At 44.0% G+C, this 22815-nt stretch overlaps 1 protein-coding gene across 1 annotated transcript in view; it reads left to right on the forward strand.

Annotated features, from left to right (window-relative positions):
- Window positions 1-22815, forward strand: part of SCAPER (S-phase cyclin A associated protein in the ER) — a 97344-nt gene that overhangs the window by 70638 nt on the left and 3891 nt on the right. Inside the window, exons 25-28 of the mRNA XM_032233354.1 lie at window positions 6372-6495; window positions 17987-18216; window positions 19686-19841; window positions 20936-21173. Of these exons, the coding sequence (XP_032089245.1) occupies window positions 6372-6495; window positions 17987-18216; window positions 19686-19841; window positions 20936-21173 (748 nt within the window). The remainder of the gene's footprint in view (window positions 1-6371; window positions 6496-17986; window positions 18217-19685; window positions 19842-20935; window positions 21174-22815) is intronic.

Genomic DNA, 22815 nt, shown 5'->3' on the forward strand with positions numbered 1-22815 from the left:
TTTTAATTCGTTTGCCATGTTTCCTTCAGGAACTAAACGTTACCCCCGCAGAACCCCATTCCAACCCTAAAAGAAAAAAAAATTAAGTTTTAGAGCTGAACAAATATTTAGAATAGAATAGAATAACAGAGTTGGAAGGGACCTTGGAGGTCTTCTAGTCCAACCCCCTGCTTAGGCAGGAGATCCTACACCACTTCAGACAAATGGTCGTCCAATCTCTTCTTAAAAACTTCCAGTGTTGGATCACTCGTAACTTCTGGAGGAAAGTTATTCCACTGATTCATTGTTCTAACTGTCAGGAAATTTATCCTTAGCTCTAAGTTGCTTCTCTCCTTGATTAGTTTCCACTCATTGTCCTGCCCTCGGGTGCTTTGGAGAATAGTTTGACTCCCTCTTCTTTGTGGCAACCCCTGAGATATTGGAAGACTGTTATCATGTCTCCCCTAGTCCTTCTTTTCATTAAACTAGACGTACCCAGTTCCTGCAACCGTTCTTCATATCTTTTAGCCTCCATTTGAACTTAGTTTTTCTAAATGCAACCAAATAACTCTAAATTCCGTGTCCTTTGTAACTCTGTTGGATCAAAGCTTCCTTCTGTGCTGCCATTCAGTGGAGGGATTGTTTCTTTCATTAGATATCTTTATTTTTTTTAAAAAACAGATTATTTTTTTTTGAAAAATGGTTGGCAAATGCTAAACGTCTCACCTTTAACAGTGACATAACAGAAGACAAGAATTTATCTGTGCAATATAACAAACTTGGCAGATTTATAAATCTACCCCCAGCAAGCATCTTAGAATAAAAACTGAGCAGAGATTCTGCAAATGAAGTCACAAATTAGATTTTTGCATCAGGGGTGTCCATAGTCAGAAAAACCCCAAAGATGTTCCTTCAGTGACTCCGGGTTTTTATTCACGAGATCATTTTTATTTGCTAAATAAGGCGATACGTATAATCTTGGTGTGATTCATTCTTCCAGCTAATTTCAGTGCAGCCCCTCTTAAAGAAAATTAAGCAGTTTTATTGGGATTTACGACCAACGCAGAACTGCCCAGTTAAATGCTGTGCCATCAGCTCTTAAAACTGATTTAGTGATACTCAAGCTTGGTTTAATTCCGTAGCAATCCTCAAGCAATTCACACTAGGTTTAGGTACCATCACAATCTTTTTTTTTTTCCCTTTCCCTTCTGGGGGCATTTGGATAGGGTGGAGTTGGGAGAAAATTTTAAAATAATAATAAAAGTAATAATAGTTCCAGCCAAACTGCAAAAGGACTTATTGTTAAGTGGGTATATCACAAGTTAAAACAATAAACCCCCTTGGAAACATCCATTATTTGATGCTTGTCTGGGAGTCTTTGAGGGAAAAAAGTGGTGACAGTTGACAGCTGTTGGTTTTTTTAATAAGATTAAAATAAAGAAATTAGTTTTACTGACTTAAATCTCCCATTTAACACATCCAACCTCCTGGGGCCTGCTCCCTCCTGACATCTGAATTTTCAAAAGCAGCAGCAGAACTGAATTTGTGCCAGGAATCTTTCCAAATTCTTTCTAATTATAGCCATTAACAAGCTTATGTCACCCTGTCTCACTTACGAAGCCACCATCCCACCCCACGCCAGATTCTCAAGTCCCACCACGTTGCCGTTGAAAAAAACAAGTGGCATCCGTTTATTTGTTTGTTTATATCGAATCTTTTTCTGTCTGAGGAAATCTTCAAATGTTGGAAACCTCCCCAACTCCTCACATTATAATCCCAGAAGGGATGGAAAAAAATCACTGGTGGAACAACAACTTCAGGAATGTCGTTTTGTCAAATTTGGGATACTAATTTTGAAAGTCTTAAGCATGCTGTGCTTTCTGGAATAAACATTTAGACCAGCTGATATTTTAAAAAGAACATGATTTTAAAAAATCAAAGATATATAGCAGGGAACGCAATTTTTTTTATTTTAAAAAGATAGACATAATTAGTTTTAAATGTCATTTATCTGATTTAAATTGATATGCATGTTTGGCCGATAGAATGCTTCCTTATTAGCAAATTCTGTAGCTTGATTGATAGTTTTCACTAATTGCCTGAAAATAAACTATCCCAGACACAATTATTGATTGTATGCAGGATATATTGATGTCAATTTTGGCCCAGGACATCAAAGAGAGTGCTTATATAATTATTATATCGAATCATTACCACCACCACAATTTAATACTCGCTGGACATTTTTAAAAACTATTTTACATATTTCTTAACTTCCAAGTTTAAACTCTCTAATGTCATATTCAAATCAAACTATAGTATGTACGTGTGTATTTATTTCTATGTATTTATAAATCCAGGTCAACTTATTGATCCATTGGGGTGGTGGCACCATTATAAAGCCAATAGGACAGAATATTTATAGCTTGGAGTTTGACTGTGGAGTCCTTGGTGCTCTCTGAGCTCAGTTGTTTTCTTGAAGACATTTCCTTGCCCAACTATGTAACAGCATCAGTGCTAGCTGCTGTACAATTACATATGCAGAGCCATTATAAAAAAACATTCCATGTTAAGCATCTTTGAGCTGATCTGGCTCCAAGTCTAAAGGGTGAAATCATTTTCCAATGGACCACTTAAAACAGGACGAGGAGAGAATGGAGGCCAACAGTTCAAAGGCAACAGCCAAGAGTTAAACCATGATTTGGCGAAGCAAAGGTTAGTCTTCCTACAAAAATCTTGATGGATAATTCTCTGAAGGCAACCACGGTTTAGGCGTGCTGCAAACCGTCGTAGAGGCAGAACGTTATTTAACCATTCCCCTTGCCGATTCACAAGCTCCGAATAGGCCACGATATCCTCTAATCCCTCAAGCAAACAGGCAAGTCTCCTTAATCCCAGTGAGATTAAAACGGAGAGCCTCCAGGACGCCTTTTGGCCGGCTGCAAGAAGTCATCGGGTGATGCAAAGCCCTTCCATTTATTTATTTTTAAATCAAAGGCAGTCCTTAAACTTACCTGTCCCTGGACTTGTTGCATACGATTGGCGGACAAGAATTACGCTTGACAATCAGGTTGGAGCTGGTAAACTGTAACGCTATGTAGCATAACAAAATTAAGGATGAAGATGCTGGAGTAAAGCCCTTCCCTATCATCTTTTCCCTTCTTTTCCATCGTCTTCCTTTCCTTTCCTTCCCTACCATTTTCCCCCTTCCCTTACATCATCTTCCTTACCTTACCTTTCCTTTCCTTCTCCTTGCCTTCCATCTTTTTCCTTTCCTTTCCTTTCCATCCCTCCCCTTCCCTTCCCTTCCCTATCATCTTTTCCCTTCCTTTTCATCTTCCTTTCCTTTCCGTCCCTTTCCTTCCCTACCATTTCCCCCCTTCCTTTCCATCTTCTTCCTTTCCTTACCTCACCTTTCCTTTTCTTCTCCTTCCCTTCCATCTTTTTCCTTCCCTTCTTCTATGTTTAATCCTCTCAATCTCCAGGATCAGGAATTTCAAAAGATTGAGAGAGGGCCTGGAAATCTACAGACCACCAATTCGATATATTACCGTAGATTCACCTTTTCAGTTAAAAAAAAAAAAAAAAAATTAAAAACCCTGATAGCCCTTTTTGGGGAGGAAGAGAGCCATGTTATTCTCCAGTGACAATAAATAAATAAATACCAGGAATCTTGTATCCCCTTTCCCAACTGATAAATGTTATTAAAAGGCATAAGATTCATGAGCTGAAAGCACACGGCCTTTAATAAAACACACTCACCAGAAAAGGTGCTACAAGATCATCAGGATAGGATAGAATAGAATAGAATAGAGAGTAGAGTAGAGTAGAATAGAATAAGGAGTAGAGTAGAATAGAATAAAATAAAATAGAATAAGGAGTAGAATAGAATAGATAGAATAGAATTCTTTGTTGGCCAAGTGTGATTGGACACACAAGGAATTTGTCTTTGGTGCATTTGCTCTCAGTGTACATAAGGAGAATAAATATACATCATCAAGAATAAAAAGACACAACACTTAGTGATAGTCAAGGTTACTAATAAGCTATCAAATCGTACTAGGAAACAATAAAAACAATATAAATTGAAAGATACAAGCAACGTGGTTATAGTCCTAAGTGGGGAGAGATAGATACTAGGAAGGAAGAGAAGAATAATAGTCATACAGTCTTGGTAAATTATTGACAGCGTTGTGGGAATTAGTTGTTAAGCATTAGAATGTCTTTCCTAAAATATACCTTAAAATCAAATTTGCAGAAGGGCTGCATGGTTGACCAGTTTCTTTTGTGCTTGACTGCCATCTGACTCTGGTGAAGTCCTGTGGAAGAACATCCTACAAATAGCTTTCTTTGTTTTCTCTCCACGCTCTTAAGAAGCGTAAATGGATCCCCAGAGATTCCAGGGGGAAGGGATCCCTCTTGGTTTGGCTCTGCTTGCTGGCTTTCCTCACATTTAGGCCTTCTCCAACCTGGTTTGCAAATGCGGGGTTCCCCCCCCCCTAAACTATTCCCAACTGAGCATCACCAATTGTAGGGAAAAGTGATTTTTCTAAATCTCTCTTGTCCCCCTGCTGATCTTGAAAAGAGGTTGGCCAGTGATCAGTTCCGTCTCTAAAATTACACGTCTTCTAAATATCCTTAAACATGAACGGGAAATAATTAACTTCAGTGAGGTTTGCAAAACACTTTGCTAACATAAATTAGCAATATTTCATGATTTTTTTTCCAGTTCTTTTTCTTCGACTCTGGCATCTCCAGGAACAGCGATATCAATAAACTGAACACTTCGGCCCTCGACAACCGTGATATCCCGGCGTGTTGTGCGCCAAATGACGATCCATCGTTCATCTTCAGCCTTTAAACTTTACATTTTGTTGGATATGTTCACTGCCTCGGGTTATTTGTAAATTATTATTATTATTATTGTGTGGTTAATCTTTGGTGAGATTCACAGCCTTTGGGGCTGGTTGGTAGCTCAACAGCTCGAGTCCTAACCAAGGACCTAGGAACTGTTAAGGTAACGTCGGAGGATATAAGCTGTTCCAAGTAGGGTGGTTTTTTGTAGAATCAGAATGTTCAAGTCTGATAAATTTAGAATTTCCAAATAGCGAGGTAGCCCTTTGGGTATTGCTCCAAGGGCTCCAATTACAATCGGGACAACACACAATTTCTTTTTCCACAGTCGCTCAACTTCAATTTGCAGGTCCCGGTACTTTGTGATTTTTTCTTGCTGTTTATCTTCAATTCGTGCATCTCCGGGTATTGCAATGTCAATCAACCATACTTTTTTCTTTTCAACTATTGTTATGTCAGGTGTGTTGTGGGCCAAGTGCCTGTCAATCTGGATTCTGAAGTCCCACAAGATCTTGACTTTCTCATTCTCTAAAACCTTCTCAACCTGATGTTCCCAGTGGTTTTTGCTGTACTCAAATCCAAACTTTTGGAACAATTTCCAGTGAATGATCTTAGCAAAGTGGTCATGGCGTTGTAGGTAGTCAGTTTGTGAAATTTTGCTGCACCCACTGATCAAGTGGTCAACTATCTTGTTATCGTTATTATTGTTGTTATTATTATTATACAATTGTATCACAGCAGCCAGTTTTTTCGCCGGATTTGGCATTGGTTACTAGTCGGGCCCCACCCAGGGGCCTAGGACGTCGTAACGTATTTTCGTAATATGCGTGCAGATCCAAGCAGTGCGGCTTTTTGCATTTGACTGATGGTGATTTTGTCAACTTTTAACTGTTTTAAATGTAATTCCAGTGCTTTTGGAATAGCACCGAGTGTGCCGATTACCACTGGAATTACCACTGCTGGTTTGTGCCATAGTCGTTGAATTTCGATTTTTAAGTCCTGGTATCTTGCGATTTTTTCATGTTCCTTCTCGGCGACCCTGCTATCACCTGGTATTGCGATGTCTATGATTGTGACCTTATTTTTCTCAACCAGTGTGATGTCTGGTGTATTATGCGCCAGTATTTTGTCCGTTTGTATACGGAAATCCCACAAGATCTTGACCATCTGATTTTCGGTGACTTTTTCAGGCTGATGTTCCCACCAGTTTGTTGCTGTTTTAATATTATAATTTTTGCACAAATTCCAGTGGGTCGTTTGTGCTACTGAATTGTGCCGCAATTTATAATCAGTCTGCGCGATTTTTTTACAGCAGCTGAGGTTGTGATCAACAGTTTCATCAGCTTCTTTGCAAAGTCTGCATTTGGCATCATCAGAGGATTATTATTATTATTATTATTATTATTATTATTATTATTATTATTATTATTCCACAGCGTAAGTGTCAAAGCAGCAAAGCATTTTTATATTACAGATATATTGTCTTGCCTTATTTTTTTGCCCCTTTATTGTGATTGAAATTTCATTTTCTCTCCTAGATCACTCTGTAGTACAATCAACGCTTACTATCTTGCCTGCAATAACTGTCTGGAAAACTGCTCCTATGTTCTCTTCAGCAACAAGATTACTTTTCTAACGGATCTTTTGATGCATCAATTAATGGTAGGTAGAAATTTCAAGTTTGAATGAATGCTATTAGCAGCTCAATGCTGGGAAAAATCACCTGGCGGGAAAAAACCATTTAAAAAAAAAAAAAAACAATCTGAGTTTAAACTGAAATTTAATCTGTCTTGGGAGGGGATGTATTTCCCTAAAAATTAGGTCTCCAACTTTGGATGTTCTACTTCAGTAATGTTCCTGAGCATCTAGTGAGTGACAGTGGTTAAAATCCTATTTGTGTGATACGCATTTACTGCAATGATGGTAGAACGTGACAATTGTCCCTTAGACTTGTAGTCCGACTGGCAACTACGCGGAGGAGAGCCTTTTCAGTAGTAGCTCCGACCCTTTGGAACGATCTCCCCGTGGAGATTCGTACCCTCACCACCCTCCAGACCTTCCGCACAGCCCTTAAGATCTGGCTATCCCGTCAGGCCTGGGGTTAAAGATTATAATCCGCCTTCACCCGAATGATGAATGTTGTTTCTTTTTTTAATTATGTATTGTCTTTATACGTCATTGTGTGTATTCCCCTTCCCCATAAGTTGTAAGCCGCCCTGAGTCCCCTCAGGGAAAAGGGCGGCCTATAAATAAACTTATCTAATCTAATCTAATGTAGTCCGAATAAAAATACGCCAGTCCAGGAAAAAAAAAATTAAGAGAGAAGGACATTTTCCTCTAATGTTTCCACCCGTTCCCTTTCTCTTCCTCCACCTCTAACATTTACCATCTTCAGTTTTTCACTTCTGGATGACACAGGTTCGAAAAAGACTCCAATAGATAATCTATTGAAAGTATCAAAAATGGCAAATGTTAAATGGGGGCTCCAAATCAACCCTCCTGGTTTTTCTACAATTCACGTGGATTCTAGGTTAGTGCAATCTCTGCCATTCAACCGGGCACTGTTCTCAAAAAAGCTAAAATTACATATCTTAATGCACCTCAAAGCAGGGTTTTAGATAAGCTTTAATGGAAGGAGGAGGAAGGAGAAGGAGAAGAGGAGGAAGGAGGAGGAGAAAGGAGGAGGAGAAGAGGAAGGCGGAGGAGAAAAAGGAAGAAGGAGGAGGTGAAGAAGAAGAGGAAAAGGGGAGGAGGAGGAGGAGAAGAAGAAGAGGAGGAGGAAGAAGAAGAAGAAGAAGAAGAAGAAGGGGGGGGGCTTTGACTTCCCCCTTCATTTTAGCTGTCATTAAATATTTCATCAGGAGTTCATTTTTAATTCATAGTGGCCCACTCATCATGAGATATTTAGTCTGGAATTGCTACTTATAAATGGTGGTGGGGAGGGGTGTTTTCCAGAGGCAAGTGGTTGGTTAATTGAAAAGTTATGTACGTGCTGTAAATAATTCACTCTGCCCTGTTTGATCCTGAGAACCACAGGGCCATTGATAAACACTTAAGTGTGGGTCCGGGGGACCGGGGGGGGGGGGGGGGGAGGACCATGTAGTTAGACAAATGGAATCTGAACACGGCTTGTACATTCAGCTTCTCCGTGGTTTCGTCTCCTCTTGTTTCTTTTCCAATTTGTCCCCCTAAGGAATCTGCGTTTACAAAATGCCCTCTAGGACTCGGGCTTGTAGGAAACCACAAAGCAGGTAATCCACGACTTAACAGCAGTTCAGTTATTGACCAGTGAAAGTTACAAGGGCAACGAAAAAAAATGACTTATGATCGGGTTTTTTCCCCACTTACAAGCATTTCTTTCATATTATTTATTGTTTTATCAGGAAAAAAAAACACGAACAAAATGAATGTTGTGGCCTGCCAGAGGCCAGCGGTGCTGGCAGCAGATTTAGAGAGTGAGGAGGTTGGGGAGGAAGATGGGCCAGTCCTGGAGTCTGGGGAAAGCTCCGATGAGGGCTTTCCTTCCTTCCTTTCCTTTCTTCCTCCCCTCCCTCCTTCCTTCCCTCTTTTCTCTTTGCTCCAAACATCAATCCTTGCTCCCTGCTGTAGTCCACCAGCAGCCAGCAGAGCTGGCAGCAGATTCGGATAGTGAGTAGTTGGGGAGGAAGATGGGCCAGTCCTGGAGTCTGAGGAAGGCTCTGATGAGGGCTCTGTGTCGGAGGCAGAGAGAGGGCCAGGGCCGTATGCCAGTTATCGGCTGCCTTCAGAGTCAGACATCAGTGAGGCAGATGAACAACTGGAGTCTGTTCCCAGTGTGCACATGCACAGAGTTGCCAGGCGATGGGAACAGTTAAAGAACAGGGGTCGACATGGGAGGAAGGCCACAGGTGGACGATGAATGGCCCCTCCCAGAGGGAATAAAAGAGGAGCGAAAGGGGAGTGGAGTTTGCAGGAGTTAATTGGTTCGTGACTCTCCGAGACTCCTTGCCAAGTTTTGCAGAGATTGGCCTGGCAGCTCTCCAAGCCAGATAAGGTCTGTGACTGTAAATCCTCCCTTCAAAGACTTTGCTGGATGTGAATGAGCAGAATTCACAGCAAATTAATCAAAGGGGTTTTTGTCGAGACCGGAAGTTTGCTTCATGATCTCGGGAAGCCCAGATCAGAACAATGAAAGGAAACAAAAGCATACATTCAGTCCTCATAACAGAAAAAGAGGTAAAAAAAGTTACAGCCTCTGTAGCAGTCACGTGATCAACATCCGGATGCTTGACGATAGATTCATACTTATGACCGTAGCTGTGTCCGAGGCTCACGTTTTGTGGCTTTCTGACAAGCAAAAAGTCAATGGGGAAGCTGGATTCACTTACTCAAACGGGTTAGTTATCAACCACCATGATTTGCTTAACAACTGCAGCAAGAAAGGTCTCAAGATGGTGGGGGGGAACTCACTTAACCAATGCCTTGCTTAACAATAGAAATCGGGGGTTCCGTTGTGGCCGTAGGCCGAGGACTACCTGTGGAGTTGGGAACCTCCTTTTTTGCACCATCTCAACTTGTACAATTAACCTTCAAGAAAGAGGCTTTTGATCATTCCCTAAAATCGGACACCAACCCTGAAGAAGGGCATAGAGGTAGCCTCCACTTACCATCCTTTGTTTAGCAAAGCTACAACGGGGCTGAAAATAGTGACTTACGGCCGTTAAAAGGATCCTTGAATCTTCGATGCCAACGCTTTGCTGTTCTCTCTTGGCAATGTTGCTCCTAATCAACAGTGCATCCTCTTTGTTGGCTCCTGCTTCAAAACAAAATTGATATATATATTTTTTCAAAAAAAAAATTGGCACAGCCAGGAGGAGGCACAGTTATTCCAAGCGAGGATCTCTGGCCAAATTCTCCTGCCTTCGTCTGCATCCTACGAAGGGATGACCCGTTTACGGCAGCTTCCCTTCCTAGTCATCGTGAAATATTTCTGCAACGGGGCCAGGCACAAAAATCTTATCTTGAAAACCAGGTGAACCCAGTTCGGAGATGGCCAGCTGGCAGTCAGTTGGGCAGTGCCAAGCCCGCTTCACCCGCCCATCATTTTTACGTCGTCTGCAAAGGCCCTTTCCCTTCTGGATACTCTGCCCTCTTTAGCGGAGTGAAACATTCAAAGCAGGCTCAAAGCAATGTCAAACGTGTTGTGCTTTCGCCGTCTTAGATTCTGTGTGAAATGTCTTGCTGAGTTTACGTGTGTGTGTGTGCGCGTGTGTGTGCGTATTGGCACTTATTCTCCAGTACTCGATGGACAGGTCACAGAAGACGCGTGCAAATGCAAAAAAATGCAAAAAATAAAAAAAATAAATAGATTCTCCCTCCAGCTTTTTTCCTTAGAAAGCATCCCGGCACGGCTGCCAGATTCACCCCCACCCCCCGCACAACTGCCGTTCCCGCTTAAAACCGATCCGTGAAAACCGAGACTCCGAGTTGCTCTCCTTTTTTATTTTTTGCACCAGCTATTATTACCGAGTAAATTCAAACAGGTGTGTGTTCCCCCCCCCCCTTCCAATCCCACCGATGCAGGAAAGGACGGTGTTTCCGCTTGGAATTGCAAGCGGCAACTGCCACCCCCCCTCCCGGGCACCTGCTGGCCATCATTTTTTGCAATGGGGGGGAGGTGTTCTTAAAACATGGCTATTTCTCTGCTTTATTTTTTGCAAAGAGCTTTCTTGCTCCCCACCCACCCAAACATCTCCTAGAGCTGTGATGGCAAAACTAAGGTACCCTCTCTGTAGGCATGCCAGTCGTCACCCCAGCCCAGCTCCACCGTGCATGTGTGCATGAAACCTGCCACCCAGCTGATTTTTGGATCTCTGCTGCACATGCGCAGGGGAGGCACATGCGGGAGATTCATGTGCGGGGGTGGGGGGAGCATGGGTGGTCGCATGTGCATGTTTATGGGAGACACACATGGGGGGGCCATGTCCACATTTATTTATTTATTTATTTATTATCAAAATTTATATGCCACCCAATCCCGAAGGACTCCGGGGATCGCATGTGGGGGGGGGGGAGTGCAGGGAGGGTCACACGTGCATGCATGGGGGCAGGGCAGGGTTCACACGACGGGTTGCACGCACATGCACGAGGACGGCAGCAACAAAGAGTTTAGCCATCATTGTCCTAGAACAGGGGTCAGCAAACTGCGGCTCTGGAGCCGCATGTGGCTCTTTCAACCTTCTGCTGCCGCTCCCTGTCGCCAGTCGGTGCCTCAATTTTGGGAGGAGTTTCCAGTTGGAACGGGGAAGCACGGTGCGCCAGGAGAAGACTCTCATGTAAGGGGCAGGTTTTCCGGTCAGCTCCACAATTGATAGGGCTTTCGGTTAGGGAAGGTAGAGGAAAAAGGACTCTATGGTGGGGGAACCGGACTTCCGGTCGGCTCCAGAATTGAACGGGGGGCTTCCGGTTGGGACCTTTGTGGCTCCTTGAGTGTTTATGGTTGCCGACCCCTGTCCTAGAGAGATCCCTATAAATGTGTTGGGCAAAGAACCTTGGGGGGGAAAATAAATACACTTTTTAAAAGGGGTGGGTTACCTTCAGTTGGCAGAAGAAAGAACAGGCGTCGTAGGAAGACTCGTTCTTTTGTGCGCTAAAATAACCCCACTGCTGCCCGCGAGATTAATTTCTTAATCGGGCCCTCTCCAATAGATCAAAGGAGGATTTCTAAATGGGCTGGAAAAAGAAGAAGGAAAGGAACCTGAGCTGCCTCTGAAGTCGAGTCGGAGGAGGTGTTTTCGCCCACTTAGTGGTTTCTTCCCCCCCCCCTGCTCAGTCCCCTCCCCTCTTTCCACCCCCCCCCCCAACAAACCAATTTTCCTGCCTGCTTGGAGTCAGTCGCTTCCCTTAACAGCTTACGAGCTCGAAATTTCTGTTCCTGCATGAAACTTTTGTTAAGCGGCTTCTTCTTCCCCGTTTTACAACCTTGCTTGCCCGAGTTTATTTTTTATTTATTTCTTTTTATTTATTTCTTTTCATCAAGCATGAATTAGAGAACAGATGTAAGCATAAACATGATTGTGAATACATGAAACGAAGACAAATACAAGGGAATATTAGGGCAGGGACGGTAGGCACACTGGTGCGCTTAAAGACTGCAGTGGGTTGGACTGGAAGACCTCTAAGGTCCCTTCTAGTCTACATAACACGTACATGCACGCATTTTAATTCTGCTAAACATTCCCTCTCTTAAGTCCTCCCTGCCACCGCCCAGCCAGGTAAGACCGCTCTCTTTATCTTCCCTTCCACCCCCCAAGGGTCTCTTGGTCTCAACCCTGACCTCCAGAAGACCACCCACCTGCTGGGAGCATCCCCCACCTCCCTCTTTTAATTGTTCCCCTTTGTGCGAAAGAAGGGAGCGCATTCTCCTCTTCCAAAGTGCCCATTTCCCACAAATCGGTTTCTGTTGAGACAAGCCTGGGGCCTTTGTGTCTGCAGATACCGTAGGAGTCCCTCTGATTATGACAATTGGGGGTGTGGGGGGAGAGGAGGGGGTCAGACACACATGCACACAGGGATGGGAGATAATAGCCTAAGGTGTACAAGACATCCCCCCCCCTCCGAGGGGGGCATCTGACTGAGACGCCCCAGAATGGGCTTTTCAAGAAGAAAAAGAGACACAAAATATATTACCTGTGGCGGCAGCCTTAAGTCTAAAGCTGGAGATTTTTTTTTTCTTTTTAAAAAAGAAACCTTCCTTGGCGCTTCCATCTGTCATAAATTCCCCCCCCCCCGCAAGGCTTAAAGCGTGGGGATACATATGTTCATTCCAGATGTTGCAAGCTCAGGATAACTCCTTTGTTCCAAGATCTTGCTTTCTTTTTTAAAAGGAAAAAAAAAAACCCCAGCTTTTGATTCCTGGAACTTCTTCCTCGTGGATTTGAGGCCGACTTCACATCTGGAAAAGGCCAGGCTAGCTTCTCCTCTTAGCCACCAGCTTCTAAGCCAGAAGCTTCCTCAAATCTGCCGTCTCCCAGATGTGTCGGAGCTCCCTTTGGCTGGGGACAATGGGCATTGCAGTGCAATAGATTTGGGGTAGTTCCTAAGGAAGGAAGGCTACTTCGGAGTCTGATTATTATTGTTGTTGTTTCTTTTATTCATTAAACATGAAACTCAGTCAACGGAACATTTAAAGATGCGTCGCAAATACCACTGACTGGTGCTAATGGTTGATACGGTTTACTGCCAGCGTCCTAGGTATCAACCAAGGACCTTCTTAAAATAGAAGATGTTCCGTGTTGCACACATTTTTGCAGTTCAGCTGGTGTTGTTGCAGGAAGCTGCAATTTCTTGATGTGTTTTGCAAAATTCTTGGACATGTACCAAGTGCCCCGATGACAATGGGCATCACTGTTACATGCTTCATCCATAATCGCGTAGTTTTGATGACCAGGTTGCAATATTTCATGATTTTTTTTCCAGTTCTTTTTCTTCGACTCTGGCATCTCCTGGTAAAGCGATATCAATAAATTGTACACTTCGGCCCTCGACAACCGTGATATCTGGCGTGTTGTGTTCCAAATGACAATCCGTCTGTATTCGAAAGTCCCACAAGATGTTCACCTTCTCATTTTCAGTAACTTTTTCCACTTTGTGCTCTCATGACTTTTCGGATACAGGTAAACTGTATTTTTACATAATGGCCAGTGGATTAATTTAGCAACTTGGTCGTGTCTAGCTGTGTATTCAGGTTATGTGATTTTGCTGCATTCATATATTAAATATGAAACAGTTTCGACTTTGTTGTTGCAAAGTTGGCAGTTTGGATTGTCAGTGGATTTTTGTATCTTCGCTTTCATGGCCTTAGTGTGTAGTGCTTGTTTTTGAGCAGCCAGTATTAAACCTTCCGTTTCTTTTCTTGATGGTTCCCATTTTAAGCCATGTCTCTGTCAAGTTGTCATCACATTTTCCTTCAATGTTTTTCAAGTGCTGTCCATGCAAAGCTTTGGTTTTCCAGCTGTTTAATCTGTCATCCAGTTGTTCTTCCTTATATTCTGCCTTTGTTTCTGTTGTTTTTATGCTGTTCTCCATTTTCACAGCCTGCAGCAATTTTTCTGTACTTTGGTTCACATAATCACTCAAACTTCGTTTTACTTCTTCTACAGTTTGATGGATTTGCAATAGTCCCCTGCCCCCTATTTTTCTTGGCAGGTACAACCTGTCGATGTCATTTCGTGGATGTAAAGCATGATACATATTCAAAAGTTTGCACATTATTATTATCATGTGGTTGATCTTTGGTGAGATTCACAGCTTTTGGGGCTGGTTGGTAGCTCAACAGCTCGAGTCCTAAACAAGGACCTAGGAACTGTTAAGGTAACGTCGGAGGATATAAGCTGTTCCAAGTAGGGTGGTTTTTTGTAGAATCAGAATGTTCAAGTCTGATAAATTTAGAATTTCCAAATAGCGAGGTAGCCCTTTGCTCCAAGGGCTCCAATTACAATCGGGACAACACACGATTTCTTTTTCCACAGTCGCTCAACTTCAATTTGCAAGTCCTGGTACTTTGTTGTGGGCCAAGTGCCTGTCAGTCTGAATTCTGAAGTCCCACAAGATCTTGACTTTCTCATTCTCTAAAACCTTCTGAACCTGATGTTCCCAGTGGTTTTTGCTGTACTCAGATCCAAACTTTTGGCATAATTTCCAGTGAATGATCTTAGCACCGCCGTCACGGCATTGTAGGTAGTCAGTTTGTGAAATTTTGCTGCACCCACTGATCAAGTGGCCGACTGTCTCGTCTTTCTCATTACAGAGGCGACATTTGCTGTTGAATTTTTGCCTTCATGCAGTTTGTGGCTAAGTCTTGTTCTTGAGCTGCCAAAATAAAGCCTTCTGTTTCTTTTTTCAGTGCTCCTGATCTTAACCAGTTCCAAGTTAGCTTTTGGTCAGCTTTGCCTTCAATACTTTTCAAGTATTGGCTATAGCAATAGCAGTTAGACTTATATACCGCTTCATAGGGCTTTCAGCCCTCTCTAAGCGGTTTACAGAGTCAGCATATCGCCCCCAACAACAATCCGGGTCCTCATTTTACCCACCTCGGAAGGATGGAAGGCTGAGTCAACCTTGAGCCGGTGAGATTTGAACAGCCGAACTGCAGAACTGCAGTCAGCTGAAGTAGCCTGCAGTACTGCACTCTACCCACTGCGCCACCTCGGCTCTATGCATTATGTTGTTGTTGTTGTTGTTGTTGTTGTTGTTAATTATAAAAGGTGGCCTCCAGGAAAATCCAGTGTTTAAAACCAGGGCCCAAAATGCTGGGTGAGGATCTTTCTCCTGCTCGCGGCTTCCTTCTTTCAACAGTTTGCTTCACGCTAATGCCGAAAGAATGTGTTTCTCCCCTGCGCAGGAGCCCCATTCAAAATAAGGCCTTGTTTTCTACTCTCCCACTTCCTGAAAGGAGGAAGGCACCCAACGGACAGCCTCCAAAGGATACGGGAAAGAAAAGAGGGCCATAATGCGCAATTAATACAAAAGCCGCTGAAACTTTCCCCTCCGAATTCCTGTAAGAGGAGCTCATCCTGTTTTCCATCGAGAGCAAAAGAACTTACGGGTTCTGTACGAGACTGTGTTTGTTTCCCCAAAACAAGGACCGACGCCTCCTACCTTCCCACCTGTCCCAAAGGTGCTTTTTCCAAAAGGCAACCGGACCTCAGAAATGAGGAGGCGCTAAGCCGACTGGGGAAGCCAAGGGAAATAATCAAAACCATCAGAAAAGCAAAAGTTGGAATATTTTGGATGCGACACCCAGAAAAATACGGCACCCTTCATTTAATCCTCCTTCCAGGAAAGATCGAAGGCAAAACAAAAGTCCAGGCAGAAGAAGAACATCATGGCTTCAAAATGTAAGGGACCCGTTTGGACTTTTTCACGCGGCTGTTGATAAAAATAGGATCGCCAGGATGATCGGCAACATCCGATGACAGGGAAGGAGGAGGAGGAGGAGTCCGAACTTCCGGTTTGCACGTTGGGTGCTTTTTCGGCCGAAAATCAAGGCCGAAAAACAGCTGGTCAACATGCGCATGCGCGCTGGAGCTGCCTCGCGTGCCCTCAGAATTGGCTCCGCGTGCCGCCCGTGGCTCCGTGCCCTAGATTTGCCATCATGGAGCTAGACAATCCAAGTCACTCAGGCGGAATTCTCCGCTTTGTCTAAACTTACCTGGAGTAACCTGATCTTCTTCTAAGTCTTCAGGTAGTTTCAGCTGGCCTCCTCTGCTGTTTGGCATCCCTCGTACGGCAGGAGCATATTAATCCTCCCTGCGAGGTGCCAAAGTCGTCTTCTCACTTCCTAACTTGGCTCGTCCCCAAGAACGGACAAAAAGACAATGAATTTTAAGTACTAACTCCAGACACAGAGCTAATCAATAATGTAAAAAAAAAAAGTAGTTGTTGTTGGTTTTTTTTGTCTCCAAGTGTTACCCGGTTCCCTCGAGAGGGATACGATGCTAACTGTGCAACAGCTGCGTTTTACGATCTAGCTCACCCTTGTTGCGGTTAAAACGAAGAAGGTTTTCCTAGTGAAATCATTGTGAAATTGGCTTTTTTTTTTTTTCCTCGTCAGGTCTTGAGTTGAGAATGCAAAGTGGCGTGTTTTGGATTCTCCTGCTTAATTTCCATTGCATCCTTCCTGGTTGGGCCAGCTACTTCAGATTAATGGAAAGCCTTTTGCTTTGACATTATTCATTTATCCTGATTAGTATAAACACTGTTAGAATAGAATAGAATAGAATAGAATAGAATAGAATATGGAATGGGAATAGAATAGAATAGAATAACAATTGAATAGAATATAGAATGGGAATAGAATAGAATAAGAATAGAATAGGGATATAGAATAGAATAAGGATATAGAATAGAATTGTATAGAATATGGAATGGGAATAGAATAGAATATAGAATGGGAATAGAATAGAATACGAATAGAATAGGGATATAGAATAGAATAAGGATATTGAATAGAAGAATAGAATATAGAATAGAATAGGGATATAGAGTAGAATAGAATATGGAATGGGAATAGAATAGAATAAGAATTGAATAGAATATAGAATAGAATAGGGATATAGAATAGAATATGGAATGGGAATAGAATAGAATAAGAATTGAATAGAATATGGAATGGGAATAGAATAGAATAAGAATAGAATAGGGATATAGAATAGAATAAGGATATAGAATAGAATAAGGAAATAGAATAGAATAGAATAGAATTCTTTATTGGCCAAGTGTGATTGGACACACAAGGAATTTGTCTTTGGTGCAGATGCTCTCATTGTACATAAGGAGAATAAAATACATTCATCAAGAAATACAAAGACACAACACTTAGTGATAGTCAAGGTTACTAATAAGCTATCAAATTGTACAAGGAAATAAAAACAATATACATTGAAAGATACAAGCAACATGGTTATAGTAATAAGCTGGAAAAGATTAATAGTAATGCAGTCTTAGTATTTCTGTTGTGAGAATTAGTTGTTAAGCAGAGTGATGGTGTTACCCATAAAGAAGGGGGGGTGTCAAGCTATTCTCCAAAGCCCCTGAAGGCAGAACAAGAAGCAACTAATCAAGGAGAGAAGCAACTTAGAACTAAGGAGAAATTTCCTGACAGCTCAGCTTGCCTCTAGAAAAATTGTGGGCGCTCCATCACTGGAAGTTTTTAAGAAGAGATTGGATAACCATTTGTCTGAAGTGGTGTAGGATTTCCTGCCTGAGCAGGGGGTTGGTCTAGAAGACCTCCAAGATCCAGGCCCTGCCTGTCCGATCCGATCCTAATTTAGCTTAAATACAGAAAACTTGGACAAACAAAACGACTGCAAAGAACAGATACGTTAAGATAACCTTGATCGTCACTTTTTTTTTTCTGTGAACACACTGGCACGCATTTTTTTAAAAAAATGAAACTCTGATGCCCTTGGTTGGCATTGAGCGAAGGAAATTGCACCTTATTTTAAGTATCAGGAGCTGAAAATAAAGAGTGGGGAACAAAATGCTTTTCTTGTTTTGAAAGTTGTAAGGATGAGGTCTGATTTGCGGGCCAAATAACGAGAGGGGAACATTCTGAGCACAACACCTATTTTGAGGTAGGTTGAGTCTGTGTTGTGTTGTGTTTGTGTGGTAGGTATACGTCCCAGATGACGCCAATGCTACCCCAGGAAGAGCAATTAACAAGCAGGCCTTCGAAGGCCTAATAACGGGAGTGCTCAGGATCCTGACTGCAGTGTTTGGCTCTCTGATGTCCAACCTGCCGAACGCTAATAGCCAAATTTGTGCGCCAAAATTGATTCAAGATCTGAAAAACAAGACCTCCCAAGCTGAGATTTTTAACAACAGGATACAAGACCTCATCAGGTAAGAGGACAAGCAGATGTTCCTCTTTTGTGTTTTCATTCCCATCTTGATCGTGCCTTCCGGAGGGGCTGGGACTACAGTGCCCATAATTCCATTGGTCAAGCTGTTTTTGGTATTCTTGAGTGTTTGTCCCAACTCTTTTGGAAAGGCCTACTATTTTAAAGGTCTTTTAATCCTGCCTTTATGATTCGTATAAGTAACTCAAGGTGGCGAATATGCATAATACTCCTTCCTCTTCCTCTTTTCCCCTCAACGACAACCCTGTGAGGTAGGTTGGGCTGAGCAAGAGGAACTGGCCTAAAGCTGTATCCAGCCAGCTTATGTGCCTAAGGTAGAACTAGAACTCCCAGGCTCCTGGTTTCTAGTCTGGTGCAGTTTTCTAAATTACTGGGAATGTGTTTGTATGCACCCGCGGGAATGAATGAAAGGCCGAATGAAAGAAAGAAAGACTAAAAGAATGGAATGAAGGAATGACAGCCGGTGGTAGTGATTGCAATGCTAGACTAGGGAGTTCTAGTCCTCCCTTAGTCAGGGAAAGCGACTGGGTGACTTTTGGGTCAGTTGCCTTCTTTCATTGGAAATTTGAAAAGCTTTTATCTATCAGTGTCCTCTCGATCCGCATAGTAGGTTATAGTCAGCATACCTGCAAGACCGCCTACTGCCACATTCCTCCCAACAGCCAGTAAGATCCCACAGGGTGGGCCTCCTTCAGATGCTGTCAGCCAGACAGTGTCGGCTGGCGGCTCCCCGGAGGAGAGCCTTCTCTGTGGCTGCTCCGACCCTTTGGAATGAGCTACCCCCAGAAATCCGGACCTTACCCACTCTCATGGCCTTCAGAAAAGCTGTTAAAACCTGGCTATTCCGGCAGGCCTGGGGCTGTTGACCTCACTGTTGAGGTCCAGCCCCGATCAAAACGAATGTATGTGTGTTGATTTTAACCTGTTTCATTTCATTTTTTTACTATTTCCTTTTTTTCCTCGTTGTAAGCCGCTGGGAATCCTCCGGGATTGGGCGGCCTATAAATCGTATAAATAAAATAGTCTATTGTCTCAAATAAAAAGACCTTCATTTGGAAGGAGAAGATGGTGATGATGGAAGAGATGCAGAAGAAGGTGAGGGAGGAGGGAGGAGGAGGAGGAGGAGGAGGAGTGGTGATGGAGGAAGAGAGATGAAGAAGGTGGAGGAAGAGGAGGAGGTGGTGATGGAGGAGAGGGAGATGAAGAAGAAGGTGATTGAGGAGGAGGAGGAGGAGGTGGTGGTGGTGGTGATGGAGGAGGGGGAGGAGGAGAAAAAGAAGATGATGGAGATGGAGGAGGAGATGAAGAAAAAGGGGGTGATGATGTTGGTGACTACGATGATGATGATAATATGTGTATATGTATATAATATATATAATATATAACGGGGCAAGATTGATCCGTAGAACACGAATGCCACCTGCATTTCTTTCTCCTCTCTCCCTCTGCTAGCTACATGGTGAACGTGGGCTTAATAGAGAAGCTGAGCTGCTGCTTCCTCTCCATCCAAGGCCCAATTGACGAAACCCCCAAAACGGCAGCTTTCTTGCAGAACTGCACCGCGGCCCTTCACGGGATGTGCCAGCTGTGCTTCGCGGTCAATGGCAGGCAAGTGTTGGCAGCTGTCGTTTTCACGGTCACTTTATCGAGCGATGATGATGATGATGATGATGATGATGATGATGATGATGATAATGATGCACCTTTGGCAAGTGCCAGGCTCCTGAATCCTAACCCTGAAACTCAGCCCCTTTAAGGAGCTCAGGAGACTGTTTTCGGTGGCAAAGCACTGGGACTGTTTGCGGAGAGCCCTCCTCAGAGCCTTCCCCAGCCTCCAGGACTGGCCCATGTTCCTTCCCAACCTCCTCACTGTCCGAATCTGCTGGCAGCTCCGCTGACCGCTGGCGGGCCGCAACAGGAGCTAGGCTGATTGGGACAGCTGGAAATTCTAGTGCAGAACTTTCCAGAAAACATCTTCGTTCAGGGTTGGGATTCCTCCGTTTGATTTGGCTTCTCTGCTGAATTTTTTTTTTTTAGACATTAAACCTGAAACCGCCAAGAGCAACGGTGCTTGGATGGTAAAGATGGGAGCGGCGTATAAATTTAATAAATAAACACAACCGTGCGAGCGATCGTGGGTGCACCTCGGTTCACCCACGTAACACCTATCCTCCGCGAGCTGCACTGGCTGCCTATTGGTCTCCGGATACGCTTCAAGGCGCTAGTCGTCACTTATAAAGCCCTTCATGGTATTGGACCTGGGTACTTGAGAGACCGCCTGCTGCCAATTACCTCCAATAGACCGATCAGATCCCACAGATTAGGCCTCCTCCGAATTCCATCCGCTGGCCAGTGTCGACTGGCGACTACCCGGAGGAGAGCCTTCTCTGTGGCTGCTCCGACCCTCTGGAACGAACTCCCCGTGGAGATTCGAACCCTCACCACCCTCCAGGCCTTCTGCAAAGCCCTTAAAACCTGGCTGTTCCGACAGGCCTGGGGCTAAAGAATCATTGCCCCTATCTCGAATGATATGATTGTTGTGCTATTTAATTATGTATTGTTTTGTGTTGTTGTCAACGGTCTGTATCCCCCTTCCTTTGCTTGAGTTGTGAGCCGCCCTGAGTCCCTTCAGGGAAAAGGGCGGCATACAAATGAAATAAAACTCTAAACTCTAAATGATCCTGTGCTCTTTTCTCCGACAGGTCCGGAAGCATCTTCGCTGAGAACCACCAGGACCCCACCGGGCTGACAGCGGCTTTCAAGGCCACGGATCTGGTGGGCGTTTTGCACATGCTCTACTGCGTTCTCTTCCACGGCACGCTGGTGGAGCCGAGCGCGGCCAACCCCAAGGAAAGCTTCACGGCAAACACCTTGCAAGTCGCTCTCCAGAGTTTGCGCTTCTTCAATAGTTTCGCTCTGCTGGATCTCTCCGCTTTCCAGGTAAGGTTTGCCCCAAACGCACCAACTGCGGGCTTGGTGCTCTGCTCTGTTTTTGTGCCCTGCGAGAATTCTGTGCTGCCTTCTAATTGACTGGCAAAGCGTGGCCCACTCTGGTTCTTGAGCTCCACAATAGCTAGTCAGGGTGTTGTGGCATGCCAGCAGAGCTGGCAGCCGATTCGGACAGTGAGGAGGTTGGGGAGGAAGATGGGCCAGTCCTGGAGTCTGGGGAAGGCTCTGACGAGGGCTCTGTGTCGGAGGCAGAGAGGGGGCCAAGGCCGTCTGACAGTTATCAGCTGCCTTCAGAGTCAGACATCAGTGAAGCAGACGAACAGCTGGAGCCTGTTCCCAGTGTGCGCATGCGCAGAATTGTCAGACGAAGGGAACAGCTAAAGAACAGGGGTCGACTTGGGAGTAAGGCCACAGGTGGACGATGAATGGCCCCTCCCAGGGGAAATAAAAGAGGAGCAAAAGGGGAGTGGAGTTTGCAGGGGACAATTAGTTCACTTAATTGGTTCGTGACTCTCCAAGACTCCTTGCCAAGTTTTGCAGAAATGCTCAAACACACACACAAATTATTATATTTAAAACGTTTTTGTCACCACGATGTAAAAAAGATGTGGAGACTCTCGAAAGAGTGCAGAGAAGAGTAACAAAGAGGATTAGGGGACTGGAGACTAAAACGTATGAAGAACGGTTGCAGGAACTGGGTAGGTCTAGTTTAACGAAAAGAAGGACCAGGGGAGACATGATTGCAGTCTTCCAATATCTCAGGAGTTGCCACAAAGAAGAAGCAGTCAGACTATTCTCCAAGGAACCTGAGGGCAGAACAAGAAGCAATGGGTGGAAATTAATCAATGAGAGAAGCAACTTTGAACTAAAGAGAAATTTCCTGACAGTTAGAACAATTAATCAGTGGAACAACTTGCCTCCAGAAGTTGTAAATGCTCCAACACTGGAAGTCTTTAAGAAGATGTTGGATAACCATTTGTTTGAAGTGGTATAGGGTTTCCTGCCTAAGCAGGGGGTTGGACTAGAAGACCTCCAAGGTCCCTTCCAACTCTGCTAGTCTATTCTAGTCTAGCGCTAAAAAAATACTAGCTCAAGGGGAAAAGAGAATCTCAGTGGCAGTGTCTCTCAGGATAGCATCCATTTATCTTGAGCGTCTAAACAGTGGGAAGGCGTCAGGAAGGAGCAGGGCAGGATACCCAAACGCCATTTAAAGTGGTTGCGGTGGGAATGTGCAGTCCCTCGGAGAAGGAGGGGGGGGGAAAAGAATGTTAATGTTTATATACAAGCTTTGGTGCCCCCGGGCCACTTGTTATCGGAGGAGGCTATAAACACAGAGCCCGGTTGGGAAAAAAGGACTCTGTCCAAGGAAATGTTGACCCGTTCCCCCTCCAGTGGTAAATGATCAGGAAGGGGCAGAGGGCACAGAATTTCCTCCCTGCCCCCTTAAGGGCACCATGGAGCGGGTGTGCCCAGCCTTTCAGTAGATTTCAATTGGTCTTGGGCAGCTCCGTGGCATCTTGGGGGCGTCTGGCCAAAAAATGAGTCTAAACTATTAAGAGAGATTTTCTCCTTGCCTGGCTTGTAAGGTAAACGGACGACCGAAAAGGTAAAAAGAAAAGAGGAAGAGGGAAGA

Source organism: Thamnophis elegans, chromosome 16 (assembly GCF_009769535.1).
Source record: "Thamnophis elegans isolate rThaEle1 chromosome 16, rThaEle1.pri, whole genome shotgun sequence".
Lineage (NCBI taxonomy): Eukaryota > Metazoa > Chordata > Lepidosauria > Squamata > Colubridae > Thamnophis > Thamnophis elegans.